The sequence below is a fragment of the Spinacia oleracea genome, chromosome 6, assembly GCF_020520425.1.
Source record: "Spinacia oleracea cultivar Varoflay chromosome 6, BTI_SOV_V1, whole genome shotgun sequence".
NCBI classification, from domain to species: domain Eukaryota; kingdom Viridiplantae; phylum Streptophyta; class Magnoliopsida; order Caryophyllales; family Amaranthaceae; genus Spinacia; species Spinacia oleracea.
Window position 1 is genome coordinate 48,582,460 of NC_079492.1, and position 16,956 is coordinate 48,599,415.

The 16,956-nt window shown below is 36.1% G+C and overlaps 3 protein-coding genes and 1 long non-coding RNA gene across 7 annotated transcripts; 3 read left to right on the forward strand and 1 right to left on the reverse strand.

Annotated features, from left to right (window-relative positions):
• Positions 1-1,547: 1,547 nt before the first annotated feature.
• On the reverse strand, positions 1,548-6,482 carry LOC110775202 (uncharacterized protein At4g04980). 4 transcript variants are annotated; one of them, XM_056831351.1, is made up of 9 exons: positions 6,335-6,482; positions 5,848-6,018; positions 5,128-5,310; positions 4,941-5,030; positions 4,444-4,564; positions 2,974-4,360; positions 2,528-2,858; positions 2,251-2,403; positions 1,548-2,136 (listed from the first exon to the last, which is right to left on the reverse strand). In XM_056831351.1, exons 2-9 carry the CDS (start codon positions 5,905-5,907, stop codon positions 1,933-1,935), a joined length of 2,529 nt encoding a protein of 842 aa, XP_056687329.1. In that variant the 5' UTR covers positions 5,908-6,018; positions 6,335-6,482; the 3' UTR covers positions 1,548-1,932. The 4 variants fall into 4 exon arrangements, with proteins under 4 accessions (XP_056687329.1, XP_021835491.1, XP_021835492.1 ...); XM_021979799.2 differs by having other exon boundaries at positions 6,323-6,468; XM_021979800.2 differs by lacking the exon at positions 6,335-6,482 and having other exon boundaries at positions 5,128-5,274; positions 5,848-6,222.
• On the forward strand, positions 4,578-10,128 carry LOC130462642 (uncharacterized). The gene is made up of 3 exons (XR_008923216.1): positions 4,578-5,052; positions 5,785-5,914; positions 8,552-10,128. It is a non-coding gene; the product is annotated as an uncharacterized lncRNA (long non-coding RNA).
• Positions 10,129-10,792: 664 nt separating this feature from the next.
• Positions 10,793-14,046, forward strand: LOC110775205 (uncharacterized protein At4g04980). Its single transcript, XM_021979806.2, has 4 exons — positions 10,793-11,472; positions 11,550-11,880; positions 12,284-12,436; positions 12,556-14,046. The coding sequence occupies exons 1-4, from the start codon at positions 11,198-11,200 to the stop codon at positions 12,760-12,762; spliced, it is 966 nt and encodes a 321-aa protein (XP_021835498.1). The 5' UTR covers positions 10,793-11,197; the 3' UTR covers positions 12,763-14,046.
• A 140-nt stretch (positions 14,047-14,186) lies between these two features.
• LOC110775203 (uncharacterized) lies at positions 14,187-15,963 on the forward strand. Its single transcript, XM_021979804.2, has 2 exons — positions 14,187-14,938; positions 15,053-15,963. Exons 1-2 carry the CDS (start codon positions 14,640-14,642, stop codon positions 15,549-15,551), a joined length of 798 nt encoding a protein of 265 aa, XP_021835496.1. The 5' UTR covers positions 14,187-14,639; the 3' UTR covers positions 15,552-15,963.
• The last annotated feature ends 993 nt before the right edge of the window (positions 15,964-16,956 follow it).

The window sequence follows — 16,956 nt, forward strand, 5'->3', positions numbered from 1 at the left end:
AGCAGCGGTGTGGGTATGGGAGAGGAGAGAGAAAATGAGTTCTTGTTGGAGGACAAATGAGACGTGAGTTTTTGGATTTCAAATCCCCTCTTTTCCCATGTTATTTTAAACTAGATTTTAACCCGTGCGATGGACGGATTCTATTAAATTTTTATGTTTAAATAAAAATCCTATGTATATACCATTTTTGTATATTAGATTAGATTAGTTTTTTATTTTTCATTGGATTTCATTTTAGATTTTTTTTATTATGAAAGTGTTTGTTTTTGGATGAAATTGTATATGCGTAATATTAAAAAATAATTAATAAAAAAATCTACGTGAAAGTTAATAATTTCTTTACGTGACACTCGTTTTTTTTAATTCAAAATTAATTTTGAAATCTTATTTTTCATTGGCCGAAACCATTAGAATTTTCTATGTGGCGCTCTAATATTGGATTAATATTTGATTTTAAATTGAATTTTATTTAATTTATTTTAGATTATTGTTTGATTTTGGATGAATTTTATTTAGATTTATTTTTTAATTATTAGAGTGTTTGATTTTAGACGGAGTTGTATATATATTAGTAATTAATTAATTAATTAATTAATTAAAAATATCTACGTGACACCTAATTAATTATCTACGTGGAAATCGATTATTTTTTAATTATTAGAGTGTTTTATTTTCGATGGAGTTGTATATATTAGTAATTAATTAATTAATTAAAATATCTATGTGGCACCTAATTAATTATCTACGCGACAATCGATTATTTTTTAATTATTAGAGTGTTTGATTTTCGATGGAGTTGTATATATTAATAATTAATTAATTAAAATATCTACGTGGCACCTAATTATTATCTACGTGGCACTTGGTTTTTTTAATTCAAAAATAAATTAGAAATCTTATTTTTCATTGGCCGAAACCATTAGTAATCTTAGGTGACGCTCTAATCTTTCAGCAAATATGCCTCCTTTATATATGTATATTAGATTCCAGCAGTAAGGTTTAAGTGTTAAAAGGTTTGGAATTGGGCCAAATCCAATTTCAAATCCTTTGCATTCCCAAACAATAGATTTGGCCCGATTCCGGGATTTCAAATGAAATCTTCTTAACCAAACAGGCCATAAAGTTATTTGGTTGAACTTCATCATGTGTTAAGTTCTAAATAACGAAGTATATACAAGTTACAAAGAAAGTACATCGAACCCCTTACTACCACGTTACGTGTACATGTGTAGGGTGGTAGTTCTTCCGTGGTCTATCAGAAGACACCCGAACACATCAAATTGTGATCACAATCAACTAATCAAGCATATAACATTGATTCCCATGTCATTCTTTAGCTAAGTCTATAGCAGTTGATTTAACAACAGATGGTCTTAAAAGACTAGGACTTTAGACTTCAGTCTGTAAGTTCTTCAGTAAATAAGTAATGAGTCAGTGTATCATTCAGGTCTCTCTCGGAACTTAGTATCCTTCCATGAAATTACCAAACTTAGCCTTAAAAGAAAACAAAAGAGAGAGTGTGAGCAGAAAAATGTCACTCCAAAGTCTAGAGACGATGCATCATGAAGTTACATGCACAACCAAAAATGTTATATTATGTAGTGTCTCAGAAATTAATAAACAAATGGTACCGTGCAAACATATGTACGGACTATATATATTTTACATAAGGCAGCATATAGATAGCCAGAGATTAGCTACGCTGCAGGAAACTCTTCCTCAAGTCTCATGAGTGATGTACGCTCTTGGTGGAATCTAACATCTACGAATTTGCTGTTCAAGGATACTGGTGCATTATCAGAATGACCGTTGCCAATCAGTTATGCTTGAACAGAAAAGAATAAAAAAGTTAAAGACTTAAGAAAAAAAATTAAAAAAAATTCTAGTGTATTTACTATAAATAGGTTCAATATTTTAATTGCAGTAGATGGGTTAATCTTCCATGGGATCGGTCTCTATTTCTTGAGCCAGTTCCCTTGTCAGGCTATCTGCGCGTTCATCTTGTCCTCCTGCAAAGGAATAAACCTTAAAGGCGAACTGAAAAGCCCTCCAAAGCATTTTAGCACACACATTTTTCTGCCCTCCTGCTTTGGACCATGCTTGATCATTTGTTTGTGCCTTCGCATCTCTCCTTTCCTGCAATACAAGAAAAAAATAATATTGTTTTATGACACTCAAACTCTTCAATTTACTTAAAAGAGGAAACATGTAGAAAACTAGGAAAGAAATTGGTTGGTTTGGTGTAACTACCTTTAGTGCCAATTCCATGCAGCTTGATGAGACATCTACTATTGCTTCCTTAATCTTGACAAGAATTTGAAAGTCGAAGTGGATGTTGTGGCTTAGAAATTTCTTTGCTTCTTCATCTTTAGTTCGTTCCAAACCTTCTAATTCTCCTTTAATCTGTATGAAATCGAAGTTTTTTGTTATATTGAAGTCATGCTGATATATAGTTGCCAAAATGCTACTTTAATATCCATGTTAGAGCCTTATCTGTGATCTATGCATGTTTCTAATGTTCATTTACCTTGTTGAAGTATTTTTCGACTTTGTCAAGAAGTGGGATCAAAGGACACTCCAATTTCCAGTTATGTAATTCAGATAATATTCCATCAAGCTTTTTATACAACGCTGCTGCCATCCTCAAGGCTTCTAATTTTTTAACTGGAAAACCTTCAAACCTTGCGAAAACCTGGCTCTCATCTGTGAGGACTTCAAGCTTGGATTCTACTTGCTGATGGAACTTGATCAGTTCATTCATGTCCTTGGTCTGAAATGAGGTCAGGATACCTTGCATCTCTTTAATTGCTTTTCCGTGCTTTTCTACATCTTCTTCAATTTGCATAAAGTATGCTGATCTGAAAATTCAGTATAGCAGCACTTAAAGTAGTATTCTTCTATAGTACATTGTTAATTAGTACTATTACACAATTCAAATGTAGAATGTAAAAATCATTTATATTTTCAGCTTACCTTTTGGTCATTTCTGCAAGTGCATCAGCCATGCTTTGTCCTCCACCACCACCACCATTACCCCCGCCTCCCTTTTTCCCCTGTGATGATTTTCCTGTTAAAGATGAACCTTCCACCTTTCCCTTGAGCAACCGATATAAGTTCCCCATGTGAGAGGACCTTTTTAATTTTGTGGTGCTCTTTGCACGTAGGGACCTTGCACCTGGAGGAGGAGGTGGTGGCCCACCTCCTTTACCAGGCATGGGTGGTGGTGGTGCTGGTGTGCCACCCTTTGAGCCAAATGGAGGAGGTGGTGGTGGTGGTCGTGCAGCTCCCCCAGGAGGTGGCGGAGGAGGAGGGGCCTTTGAACCAGGGGGTGGAGGTGGTGGTGGAGCTCCCCCGCCAGGTAGTGGTGGAGGAGGAGGGGCCCTTAAACTAGGTGGTGGAGCTCCTGCATTGAATGGGGGTGGAGGTGGTGGTGGAGGAGTTGTAACTACAGAAGAGGATGACGTTGGTGCACCAGGAGGTGGTGGAGGTGGTGGCGGAGGTGCTGTGACTGCAGAACAGGGTGGAATTGGTGCACCAGGAGGGGGTGGAGGAGGTGGAGGTCTCGTGATGTAAGGCAGGGGTGGAGGGGGCGGAGCACTGGAAACAGATAGAGGAGGAGGAGGTGGTGGGGGAGGCCCAAGATTTAATGGTGGGTTACTTGGTGGCGGAGGGGGTGCAGTTGATTGTGGTGGTTGTGGGGGTTGTGGTGGTGGCGAATGCAGGAGCTTGATTGGTGGGAATGATGACATGGCAATTGGTGATGATGGGGAAGATGGTGGTGGAGTAATTGTTTCTTCTGATCGATGTTGAGCTAGTGGAGGTAGTATTAGTTTTAGCTTCTCTTGATCAGTGGGCCCCAACTTTGATTTTAAGCATGGTAATTGAATTTTCTCTTTGTCTTCCATGTCTATGACCATGGGAGTTGGCCCATGTTCTGTACCTTCAACCTTTACCTCATTCTTTCCATTTTCCGTTTGGATGGCAGTTGGCCCCTCGCCGATTTTCTGGTTCTGATTCTGCAAATTATTCTGAAGGATCATCTGGAAAGAAAGGCGCTTCCAATCCATTGCGGTCAATTTCTCTACAGCTTGAACCCTGAGGTCCCACAGACGCGGGGGAGAATAGCTTCCACACTCTCCATATCTTGGGGACTCAGGTAGGACTGAAGTTGGGGTTTGTGGTGAAGCACAAGTTGATGCACTTACATCAAATGATCTCCTGTCAAAAGATATGGACCTTGAACTTAAGCTTGGGCTTGAGCACGAGCTATACTCCCTCTTTGGTTCATCCTCGTCCATCAAGTCAAACCTCTCTTTCGCTGTCCTGTTAATGCAGTCCAATATTGCCACCACTATCTTAGCTGCAAGACATGAACAAGTATCCTATTTTAGGAAAAGAAATTTCTGCAGCATTGGAGCATAGTTGAAATAAACCTAAACATACCGAGTTTTTCCAAGGGGACGTTTTCAACATTGCCATACTTGAACTTGTCCCTCACCTTAGGGTCTTCTATCCATTCTGAATCTCCCACACACTTTAGGACTTCATAAAAGCTGATCAATCCCTAATTACAACAAGATCCCTGTTTTAATTAGCTAAACCTCATGGATATTTACGCCCTGTTTAGTTGCCATTGATAAATAATACTACTGGTAATGAAATTGTGCAAAGTTTAGCTAGGAATTTTTTATGCCAAAGTCTATGCTAACGCAACTCTATCCCTAATTCCCTATGTCTGATTTTCTGTATAGATTTTCTTGTTCAAGTCTATTCCTCCTCAAACAACCACATGTTTGAAATAGAGTTGCATTACTATGGACATTGGGATGGAAATTTCCGTGCAAAACTACACACAAATCCTTACCCTTACCACCTTTTGGTACTACATACCATATGGCTGGGGTAAACAAAACCTTTAGATGATGGGAAAATTTGCAAACCTGATGTGTGTTTCTCTCCTTCAGTTTTGGAGCACAGTGTACGAATTCAGGGTACATTCGATGAAGGTCCTCTCCTGTCAAAATCAACAGCTACAGGGAAGAAGAAAATGATGTAAGTTTTCTACAAACAATGCCAAATAACATATTGTTTTAGCCTTTTTAGGAGAACATTGCCAAATTGAGGTACCTCATGTATTGGAACAGAGCCATTTAGTGGGGGAATATCAAAGATGTCCCTGAAAGTCATGATCTTCTTCCTCAACTCCATGAACATTAACATGTTGTTACCGGTACTTTCTCTGCCTGACCTGGTAGTCGGGCTTTCCATCTCTTTCTGTTGTTTGACATGCGTATCAGAAAGCCTAGTTGACTGCAAGAAAAAAAAAAAAAAAAAAAATATTCCATCTTAATTGATCAGCCATTTCCCCATGTTTTCTTATTCAGTTTTACCTCAATATTCTTGTTTATTTATCATTGTAGGAAACCTTATAAGGTATTCCCTTCATGTTTTCAATGTCTTTGACGGTTTTGTGATCATGTTGTTGGATATATTACAAGCCTACAACTATAATTATCAATAGTAAATTCATAATATATGAAAGCAAAAAATGTGTAAGCTGGAAATGATCATGTTCTTGTTTTTCTGAAATTGATCAAGGTTTATGATGTTTTGCAAGATGAAAAAAGGATGGAGATTGGTTTAGAAATATTACCATGAAGAAATACTGATGCAGATGGTGAAATCTAATGCAAGATTAACACAACTATCTCATATACATTTTCTGGATATTGGTTTCCATTTTGCAGGTTGATAAACTTTTCTTTGTTTTTTTAAATGCTACAGATTTCTGACCAACAATAGCAGAAGAATGCAGAAATATTCAAACAAGAAAAGCCGCCAATATACCTGTAATTTGACCGCTTTTCGACGAAACAACGAAGGAATGCAAGAAGTAGCTCCAGCCATTAAAAAGGTCAGGCTCTTTTTATAAGGTCGTCTTCATTAAAAAGTAATTTTTTATTTGTGTTTTCTGATGATGATCTTGATAATGAAATCAAATGACGCGTTCCGTCACACCTGTAGGTAGAATTTATCCTTTTTTAATTTCTGAAGATGATAAAAGATAATGGAAAAATAATAAAGAAGGATATGATAACAAATGAATGAATATTCAACATTCAAAAAAATTGTAGTTTATTTGAAATAAGCATGCAGGGCATTTGTACTCAGATTTTGCAAGGAAAGAAAGGAGACGTTGTCGGTGTCGTGGTCGGGGTGGGGGTCGGGGTGGGGGTGGGGAGAAGGGTGGTGGCTCTCCACAAAAGAGAGAAAAGGGAGATTTTTCTTTTAAGAAGAGACCGAAAACAGTTTTGAAAATTACCTGTAAATTTACCTGTTTAGTTTGTGATTTTCTGTTTGTGATAAGGCTCCTTATTTCCCCATTGTAACGGCTACATGAAATCCTTAAACATTTCCGTGGTAGACAGCTTAGATGTCAAACACTATCTGTAAAGCCCCTTTTGTTTCCTTGTTTGGGTTTATCTTTCATGTAAAATTTTCAAAAAAAGGCGCTATTTTTAGTAATGATGTTTCATAATCACTATTTTCTTGGTTAATTCTTCTTTTTAATTTCAATTTTATCATCTGTTATTTTACTCTATGGTTAAAATAAACTCTAATCATCATAAATCGTGATTATATCCAGTGATTAAAAGTACAAACATCAATCATTCCAATTAGAAATAGTGATGTAAAGATGAGATTGTGTATTGATTTCGAGCTTTAGACGATTTAAAATCTAGTTGCATTGCATTAGAGAATGTATATGAAAATACCAACTTATTTTTAGATACATATATTATGGGTTGAAACAGATCTACCTGATTTAGTCAGATATCTCTGATTGTTTAGATTTGTCAGAATATAAATTTGTAACAATGGACCATATGGATTATATTGTAATTTCTTCATTCGTTTTTAATCGTAACGTGGTTATTTTTACGCATGCCAATGCACAACTTGATTATATTAATTTCTGTAATTATTTTGAAGAAAAAATTATAAAAAGTTATGTTCTGAAATTGAGATGAATCTAACAAGATCGTACATGACTATGTTTTATCTTTCGTATAAATCACCAACAACAATCAAAGTAGAATATGTGTAATGTAAAAACTCCAAATGTTACGAATATTAAAAAACGGAGGAAGTATGATTCTTGATCTAATTAATCATTTATTATCAAATTCATTTGATTAATGTATCATTGCCTTGATTCTGATTACATTTACGGAGTATCTTCGAATCAGTAAATCTAGAAACTTCTGTGATTCTAGATTCTTAGAATTCTTCTTAATGGCAGATCAGTTCCTGAAAATATGAAACAGAACAATAATGGAAATAAGGTTGAAAGTAGTAAGCTTGGAAATGTTAAATTTGCGGCTTTTGATTTGACATAAAATTGGATGTATTACATTGACAAAAATTGAAATTCAAAATTTTCAAAAGTTGTAGAAGAAAATATCTTATTCAATTAGATTTGACTGTTATGCACACTTTAGAGTTTAGAGTAATGGTAAGTAGGCTGGTTCAAACACAAGCAATCTTTAATTAGATGAACCGGTTGTACCTTACCAACAGGCATAATTTGATAGGGACTAAAGAACCTTAGAAGAAACTTCTTTAGACCTATTGCATTCCATATTGTATCATGCATTCCATATTGTATCATGCATTGTATATACCCTGCCATACACGAAAGTCATGGTCAAACAGCTTAAGTTTTGGTGGAAAGCATGTAGCTGTTGAAGTGGTAAGAACTAGCTCCAGCTGGCTGTTGCACTACTACATTTGAGTGATCGTGACAAACTGAGAAAATGACCGTCTGTACCATATATGTAGCTCCATAAAATAAAAGATGATCTCCATTTTCGTTAAAAGTTGAATAAAAGAAAAGGGATTAATATAGAGAGAAGAAGAAATGGAAAGGTTTTCAAAGAATTTGGACGGAATTGAGCACCAATTATCCTCCATCTCTGATCCTGCGAGATTGAGCCCTTGTGTCCAGTAGCTATTTATAGTTTTATACTATGAGTTTTTGTATTCATCGTGATTGTGTCGATAGGGATAAATGGCTAGCATTTAGCTAGCTAACAACTTAACAAGGTATGTAATTGACATGCTGCCTTACTAATGCAACTTTCAGGGTAGTTTAGCTAGCTTTAATGATTTTGGATTAGCTCATCCGGAAAATATTTCTGATCAGGAGAGATTTTGCCTTTTTTTCTTCTATCCGTACAAATAGTACCTATTCAACTTTTTTTCTTGAAGCTTTGTTTAGCTAGAAGCGAACTTTGCCCAATTCCAAACAGTGATGAACATCTATTTTGTTCATCACAGGGTTTTTTTTTAGATGTTTTTGGGATATTTGAAAATATGAGGTGGTTATGTTGTTTATTGGGGCTGTGATGAATATAAGTGCCTAACTTGGAGTTTCTCATGTAGAGACGGAGCCGCTTCTTTATGTTTGTCAAAACAGTTTTATATGATCATCATTCATACTTCAGATGGAAAGTACAAGATGTGTTAATATATGTTGGGATATTTTCAGTGAAATAAGACTGTGAGAGATAAACTGGCATGATCTTCACTTGAAGTGCTGTTTTTGGGGTCCTCTCCGGCCTATACACAGTCCATATTGCTTTGGATGTTGAGAAATGTAATGCGGAAATTGAAGCTGCAAGGTATACAAACTTTGGTGAATCCCTTGAACGATGAAAGGAACAAAGACTTAGGAAGGGACATTGAAGATGATAAGCCCATGCTTTTCAATATATAAGTGACTTCTGTTCATATAAAATCAGGAAGTTACGGGAGAAAAATAGGTAGAACAAATAAAGACCCGGGATAACCTAAGCTCGTGAGTCGTGATACCATGTCTGATTGTGTAATGATATTTTAGTACTTGACTCATGATATGCAGATTGCCTATACCTTATGCTACATAATGGTAAAATTACTAGGGTCACAGCTATAAATCCAATAATCAACTTCAGACTTGTAAATCGAAAATCTGTGTGACCTGTTATCCCATTTGCTAGGATTTCCATCTTAGCTGCAACAGTTACAAAACATTGCTTCTACGATCCTTGAAGCTAGAAGCTTAGTGCTCCGCCTCTTAGAGAAAATCAACACTTCCCTTTTGTTTATTTTGTCCTCTTCACAATGAATAATGATCACCAATCTGGTTAGAAATGCAGGATCACCAATTTGCAGAAAGTTATGGAATGAAATTTTACCTGAAGCTGGTACATAATGACAGAAAGAAGAGTCAACAGTGACTTCATAGTCCCTCATTATACAAGTCTTATGTCAAATTGGTTATTGAAAAAAGTGAAGATGAAGGGGTTTAGCTTCTGAAGTCGAGCATAATCTCGCCTCAAGAGAGTAACAAATCTAGCACCATAGACTAGATTACAGGACTATGGACTGGGAAGGAATCTAGGATGGGATAGTGAACTCTACTTTTGTCATTTCCTTTATCAAGTAATAACTACTTCAAGGTCTTGAATTATATACCAGACACACACAGACTCACACATACAGAGACAATAGGTTCTCCATTTGTGAAACATATATAGGATGTGCAATTTTTATAAAATGAATGGTATGAATTTTTATCTGAGATGCTCATTTTGTCCTGGTTCTTCACTAACCCCTTTCTGGAAATTGTCAAAGAATTAATCAGACATCCGATTTCCCTTACACGGAAGAATTATGCTTCGTATTAATATATGTCGTTTCTTGGATTTCAGTCCCCTTTTCTGATCAGAATGAATCTGCAGCACCAGTGACAGAAAAATAGTATTAGAGGGAAACTCCATAAAAGCCATAAAGGCCCTTAATCTCAAGCTATCAGCAAAGAAATGATGGCATAATAGTTATTAAGACATTCAACAGAAAATGTAGAATCTCAATCCTGAATTCCTGATGTAAAACCTGCTGGAGATTGTCATGTGTAGTGTCTTGAATCTCATGAATCACAACTCAATGATTAAATAGACTGGAAACCTAAATATCATGTTCAAGTTCATTGATCCTTGACTCTTTTTTTTTACTCGACATGTTTCTTGGAGAATCATTGTCACTAATCCAGTGCTTCTTACTGCAATTAATGGCGGTTTTTGATCCGGCAGTGCACCCATGACAAAATGATTCTGACAATGACGATCACTGTGAACAATTATGGGAAATATAGGTAACTAAAGGACATACTATTTCTCTCTTATTTACTCTACTTATTAATGTGCCATTTGAGTGTGGATCATGATTAAAACATGATTAGAACTTAAACCAGAATATTAATCCAGATTTGGTGAATATTTTTGTTACATGTCTTCATGCATATTGCATAATACACACTCTCCTTATTAATGTGCCATGTGATAACTGTCGGACCTGATAATTCATGAGTCACTAGTACGCTGTACACAGATAGATAAACACGGAAATGCTTCAATCATTTGATTGAGTTAATTGCCTGAGTTCTTTATTTATTTCCTTCTTCATAAATAGAAAATATATTAAGTTAAATTAATAAGAAACTATTCTAAGTCGTCATGATCGTGGAAAGCTTCATACCCTTAAGGGCTAAGGAAAGCATGGCTTGAACGACAAGGCATTATTTTATTTGTTGTGCACTCGGTCCTTCTAGAAATGATGGTGCAATTTGAACTAGTAATGTGATAACTAGATGTGAACGAATGAGTATCTTTATGTTAGTTTTAGCAAGAGAAGATAGTCAACCGTGTATACAATTAGCATCATATTTAGGCAAGTCCGATTAAAAAAATATAAAAAACAATATAGGTTTTCACATTAGTTCATTTAGGATATGAACATCTACCATCCAACCAACATTTGCATTATATAACTTGGTTGTTTCTTTGAAAACATCATATTGTGATTTGGTCAACTTCTTATACAAGCATAATAATAACTAATTGTAGATGTATTAGCTGATTCAATTCCCCCATCCACTGCCAACATCCAACACAAGCCACCATCTACAGCGGACTTCCACCTCTACCTTCACCGCCTCTGGTGGGGCTACACCCCATCTCATCATCGATAATATCTGAAAACGTTGGAGTTGGTGTAGCTCCACCAGGACCACCACCAACTAGTAGTAAGTAACCAAAAAGATTGTTTCCTTTCTTAAGTAGTTTTATCAGCCTTAAAAAGTCTAAACAAAACGATGGTTAATGAGCTTTGTACTACACCGCCTAGTAAAGGATTTAGACCACCGCCGCCTCCTCCAGGGGGTATGAAGTCTAAGAACACGAAGAATGACATAACAAAACTGAAGAGATCATCTAACATGGGGAACTTATTTCGGCTTCTAAGGGGGAAGATGGAAGGATCCTCTGTAGTTGAGAAATCGTCTCGTGGAAGAAACAATGGTGCTGGGGGTAATGGTGGTGCTAGTGATGGACAAAGCATGGATGATGCATTCGCAGAAATAGCCAGAAGGTATGTTGTACTAATTATATATGTGTGTAAAAAACAAGTCTGTTCAAAAATTGGGGTTTGACTGTGGCTTATTACAGGTCAACTTACTTCAAGCAAATTGAACAAGATGTAAAGACGCATGAAAAAACGATCAAGGAGATGCAAGCTACTCTTATCTCATTCAAAACAAAGGACATGGATTCACTGATTAAGTTTTACCATCAAGTGGAATCGAAGCTCGATGTCCTAACAGATGAAAACCAGGTTCTGTCTAGGTTTGAAGGTTTCCCGGTGAAAAAACTAGACGCCTTGAGGATGGCAGCGGTGCTTTACAGGAAACTGAGTGGAATATTATCTGAATTACATAACTGGAGTATTGAGTCTCCTCTAGCCCAACTTCTTGACAAAGTTGAGAAATACTTCAACAAGGTAAAAGAAAAACAGAGAGAATTATGCTTTCATCAAGTAGTAGTTCTTGATTTGGATCAGTTTAGCAAGAATAGTACCCAATACAATGGTAGGATGTTAGATTAGATGATATTTTTTCTATTCAAGAAATTAAAGGATGATTTTTGCTGATAGATTTTGTCTTTCCATGAAACTGAGTCATGTATACTTAAGAAAAAAAACGTCTTGGCTAGTTTTATGAATTATGATAGTATCGTTTGCATTGATTAAGTTCTGTTGCCACAATTATACCATTGTGTGTGTGTTAGTTACATAACAAAATCACTTGATTATCCACTCAAAACAACACATTTTTCTTAATACTATGAAACCAAAGGGGGTAATAGTTTTATTTGGAAATTTCCCTGACACAAAATTGATGCAGATTAAAGGAGAAGTGGAAGCCTTAGAACGAACCAAAGACGATGAAGAAAAGAAATATCAGAGCCACAACATCCACTTTGACTTTAACATTCTTCTAAAGATCAAGGAAGCCATGGTGAATGTCTCTTCAAGCTGCATTGAGTTGGCTCTCAAGGTAACTATATGCAACTCAACCATTTTTTTAACTCTTCCAAATCCAATTAATTAAGCAAACATGCCACCTTTGTAATTCCCTCTACATGGCTGTTTTCTACTTTTTTTTTTCCATTGTAGGAGTGGGAAGAATCCAAGGCTGCATCAAATAATCAAACTTTGCCAAAAGCAAGAAATAGACAGAAAAAAGTATGCACTAAAACGCTTTGGAGGACTTTCCAGTTCGCTTTCAAAGTGTATTCCTTTGCTGGAGGACAAGATGAGCGAGCTGAGAGGCTGACAAAGGAGCTAGCTACGGAGATAGAGGCTGACCCCATGAAGGATTAAATCCTCTGTTACTTGATTGCTATTTTTACATTAAATCTGCACTCTGAAGTAGATGAATAAGAAGTTAAATTTAGTTCTTTGTTCCTGATGAAGCATCGATTCACAAGCGAAAGGACACTCTAATGGCCACTTCTTGCAGACTGCAATACATAAATCAGAAGTATAACTGCTACTGTATGCACGGTTCATTCATATCTGATGCCGCATTTATGAGTCAAGGTGGTAGTATATGTAGAAGGGACACGACTATCACACGGATTGTGCACCAGAGGACTTCAGACTGCAAAGCTATTGGAGGACTTTCATGGGAAATTTGCTTACAATAAAGTTCAGATAAAGGTTATAGTCTTATACTACTGGTCAGAATCTAACTAGCTGCTGAGCATATTGCTTTTTCAGGGACATGGGAATAACGTAACTCCATTGTAGTCTCATAGATTTTAATGCTTCAGTGCCAGAGTTGAGGAACAATATGAGATATCTTGAGTTGAAACAGGACATTGAAACTAGTTGGGAACATTATCTGGAGTAAACTCAGCTGTGTTGAGAGCGACCATTTAAAGTAAACGACGTCTGAAGTACTCTAAAGTACAAGCATGGAGCATTGAGGGATGAATTGCGATTGTACATGTCTGTTTCCAATATGGAATCAATGTAGAAAGTGGTTTGCATTCAGTCCACAGATGGCATGGTGCTTGAGAGGATGAGCTTGGGCATTTGCACAACTGCATGTTCACCTGTGTGAACATATTTTGGCTCACAGCTTTGTATAAAAGTGGCTTCTAAACACTGACTTATTAAATCCTATGTTCCATTAGCGCTCATGACATTTGCACTCCTTGATGAAAATATGAGGCGCGCACTTGACAGACGCCTTGACTTACACCATCAATTTCCCAGATGTGATCACAAACTGATATGTCCTGGTGAATTTACTGATCAACTAGAGGTTACTGCAAGCATCTTGAATATGGCTAACACGTCTTCATATTATCAAGCAGCATTTACTTTATGTTTATCAGCAAAGGAAAACAAGGTTAGCCATTGATCGAGAGTCTGTAAGGTAGTCTGCATTTCACTTCATGCCTGTCTGCTCTAGAGTTTATGCCTGTGCTACATTTTCTTTTCTTTTATTTTTTATTTTTTATTTTTTATTGATGTGACTTCATTCTTCAGTTCATCGGGAACCATTATAGGTAATGCTGTAGACATGTTTCAAATTCGAAACTTTGTATCATTGTTTGGAATTGTTTTCATTATGGAAGGCTTGTAGCCTACTTACAAGTATTGTTTTCACTTTGTTTTGGAAAAAGGAACTCTCTCTGTTCCAAATCATGTATGATCTATGTACTTCAAGGTATTTTTTATTCCATGTTATCAGTCACTTTACAGTACCAATGCAAAATTACTTGTCACTTCACATACCAGTGGAAGTGACAAGTACGGAGTGCTATATTAACAATAGAAAGAAGTGACACACAAGTGGTACATGGATTATGTAACATAGGATTTGGATTATGCTGATTATTTGTTACAAAAGTGGTAAATGGATTATGTTTTCATCAACTTTCAATTTCTCAGCATTAAAAGATGCAATGAGGAAACGAATAATGGATACATCAAAAGAAGCAAACATCTTCAATCATTTACTATATTTGCTATGAAAAGGAAAAGAGAAAGGGGAAAACTAGGAGATTTATGGTAAACTATTCAAACTGATGGCTTTAGAGATGAAGATCAGGGGGGGACCAATTAACAAAGCAAAATGCCTGCAAAAAAGGCACACAGGTTATATTGACATCAAATACTTAAACGTCAATCAAGGAATTTCATCTCCTCACTATTCTGTTTTCGCTTACTAGCATTGGTAACAACTAATGTCCTCTTCACTTCCTCACATCCAGCTTTTGTTCAAACTTGAACCATTACAGTGTTCTGTACGCGAATCAATACTAAGAACAAAGAGAAAGATTTCTGGTAAACAGGTATTCAAGTTGCAGGCCAATAAGAGAAGGGGTGATAGTCCTTTAAAGAGAATAATAAGGAGGTACTTCTCACCTTGTTACGATCAACACTGGTTTCGACTTTCTGAACTTGCACAAAATCATGTTAACACCTCAAAAAAGGATAATGAAGCAGAAGAAAAAGTGTCCAAAAAAGAAATCCGAAACTCACTGTAAGATTTTTAATCCGGCCATACTTTTAATCTCTACAACAATTATTACAACATTGATTACCAATTAAATTATTTAGTACTGCTGAGTGCTGATGTTGTTGCTTATATATGCAGGTCACAGGACAGAAATGCAGAAGACAGTAATGGAAATGGCAACAGGGGAAATGGCAATGACAAAGGTAATGGAGGAGATAATGGAGGTGATGACCAAGGCCATAGAAGCAATCCAGCAGGAATCGAGTGGTGGTTGTGGTGGAAATGGCGACAAGCGTGTTATAAAGCCCAAAATGGAAGTACTCGATCAAACATGTGGCCGGTGGATGCAGCAGTCCAAGCAGTGGCTGATGAGGTTATGGAGAACATAGAACCAGTAGTTAAAGCTGTAGTATTGGAACCAATTAAGCAGCATATAACTAAAGATGGGTTTGTTTTGGTGTTAGTGTTTGGAGTATTACTTGTATCAATTATACAAATGGTTGTTGGACTTGCAATATTGTCTATGGGAGTTTCATTAGCAGGCGTAGCAGCATTCACCTTGGCACTTTTATGGTTGTCGAGGAAGACGAGGGGTAACCGAAGCCAACGTGATAATGAGAAGAACGACAATGGTTAGTACACTCAGTAGTAGCGCTTAAAGGTAGCGGGTAACATTCATAACTGATATTAACCGAGACTTTTTCATCTCCATGATCTTAATGTTTAAAGGTGGTTTAGCTAAACTCCTTAGGGCGTGTTCTACAGTAGCGATTAAGACACCGTGTGGCGTTTAAGACAGCGTGTAGCATTTTGACCTATTCAAAACACTTACTTGTAAAATTGTAAGTGTTTGGTAAAGTAGCGATTAACGGTAGGAGTGGCGGTTAGTCAGTTTTCTCAAAACTTTACAAAGAGTATTCAATTAAGTTGCTTAAAGATAGTGGGTATTGTTTGATAGTAAAGTTTTAAACAATATACAAAGTATATACATTCGGAAAAAAATATATATATATACAAAGTATATAGTTTTTTTATTGTATTTTACAATCTCAATCGTACCGTTTCGTTTACCGAACACTTAATCTAAGTACTCGCTATTTTACTAATCGTATCTAGTTACTCTTTCAACTACTCGCTACTCGGCCGCTAGAAGCTAGTTTTGCCAAAAAGTTTCACATATGAGCATTATTAAACAGCGAAACTATTTTGTGCAGCTATCAATTTTGTGCACTTTTAGTGTTTAGCTAAGCACATTCAACTTATTTGTACACTTGATGGCACATGCCTTACAGAGTACTATTGTAACGTGGGATCAAATTTCGTCTTGTCTACATTAGCAAATTATATTGCACAACTTAAAAAAAAAAAAAAAAAGTTGTCACATATGTCTCTATTATATAAGTGGAGAGCTAAAGTTATTATGATAAATCCACTTTTGATGTCCTACTAAGATTAGACTAAACTACCCTCTATATAAAAATAATTAAATTCAATTACAAAAGGTTATTATTTAAATATTTAAACGATTAAAAAACATATTAATTATTAATTTTCAAAACTGAAAATTTAACAAATAAGAAAAATTCAATTTAAATACTGAATCAACGTAATGGAAGTTATAGATATTCTGCAGTCAGCGACTCAGCTTATGAGAAAGGAAACGTAATGGAACTTATAGATATTCTGCAGTCAGCGATTCAGCTTATGAGAAAGGAAGTTAGTCAACAATCATTCATCAACCCCTCCAATTCAGGAAAGGGAGTTAAAAAGCGAGTTAAGCTAAAGATTGGGTTCAACCTTTCACGTTTTTCACCTTTTAGGACCTACACCTTTTTTTTTCACCCTTTGGGACCTCAAACCTTAGTATAACTCTCTTAACCGACCGTTAACTAAAGAAGGAACATAAAAAAACAATTAAATACAATAAAATACAAACAGAATATTAAAAAAAACAAAAAACAATTTCTCTTGCATTTTCTTCATTAACCCGGAATAGGCGAGAGTGAAAGTGAGAAGCAGGGAGGAAGAAGATAAAGAGAAAA

Bases quoted from the DNA above. Each gene is read 5' to 3' on its own strand.
- LOC110775202 (XM_056831351.1), bottom strand. From the start codon at position 5,907: ATGGCTGGAGCTACTTCTTGCATTCCTTCGTTGTTTCGTCGAAAAGCG. The intron at 5,031-5,127 runs GTACCTCAATTT...TCTTCCCTGTAG, and splicing joins GCTCTGTTCCAATACATGAG to CTGTTGATTTTGACAGGAGA. The intron at 4,565-4,940 runs GTTTGCAAATTT...TGTTGTAATTAG, and splicing joins AGGAGAGAAACACACATCAG to GGATTGATCAGCTTTTATGA.
- LOC110775205 (XM_021979806.2), top strand. From the start codon at position 11,198: ATGGTTAATGAGCTTTGTACTACACCGCCTAGTAAAGGATTTAGACCA. The intron at 11,881-12,283 runs GTAAAAGAAAAA...AAATTGATGCAG, and splicing joins TTGAGAAATACTTCAACAAG to ATTAAAGGAGAAGTGGAAGC. The intron at 12,437-12,555 runs GTAACTATATGC...TTTCCATTGTAG, and splicing joins GCATTGAGTTGGCTCTCAAG to GAGTGGGAAGAATCCAAGGC.
- LOC110775203 (XM_021979804.2), top strand. From the start codon at position 14,640: ATGTCCTCTTCACTTCCTCACATCCAGCTTTTGTTCAAACTTGAACCA. The intron at 14,939-15,052 runs GTAAGATTTTTA...TTATATATGCAG, and splicing joins AAAGAAATCCGAAACTCACT to GTCACAGGACAGAAATGCAG.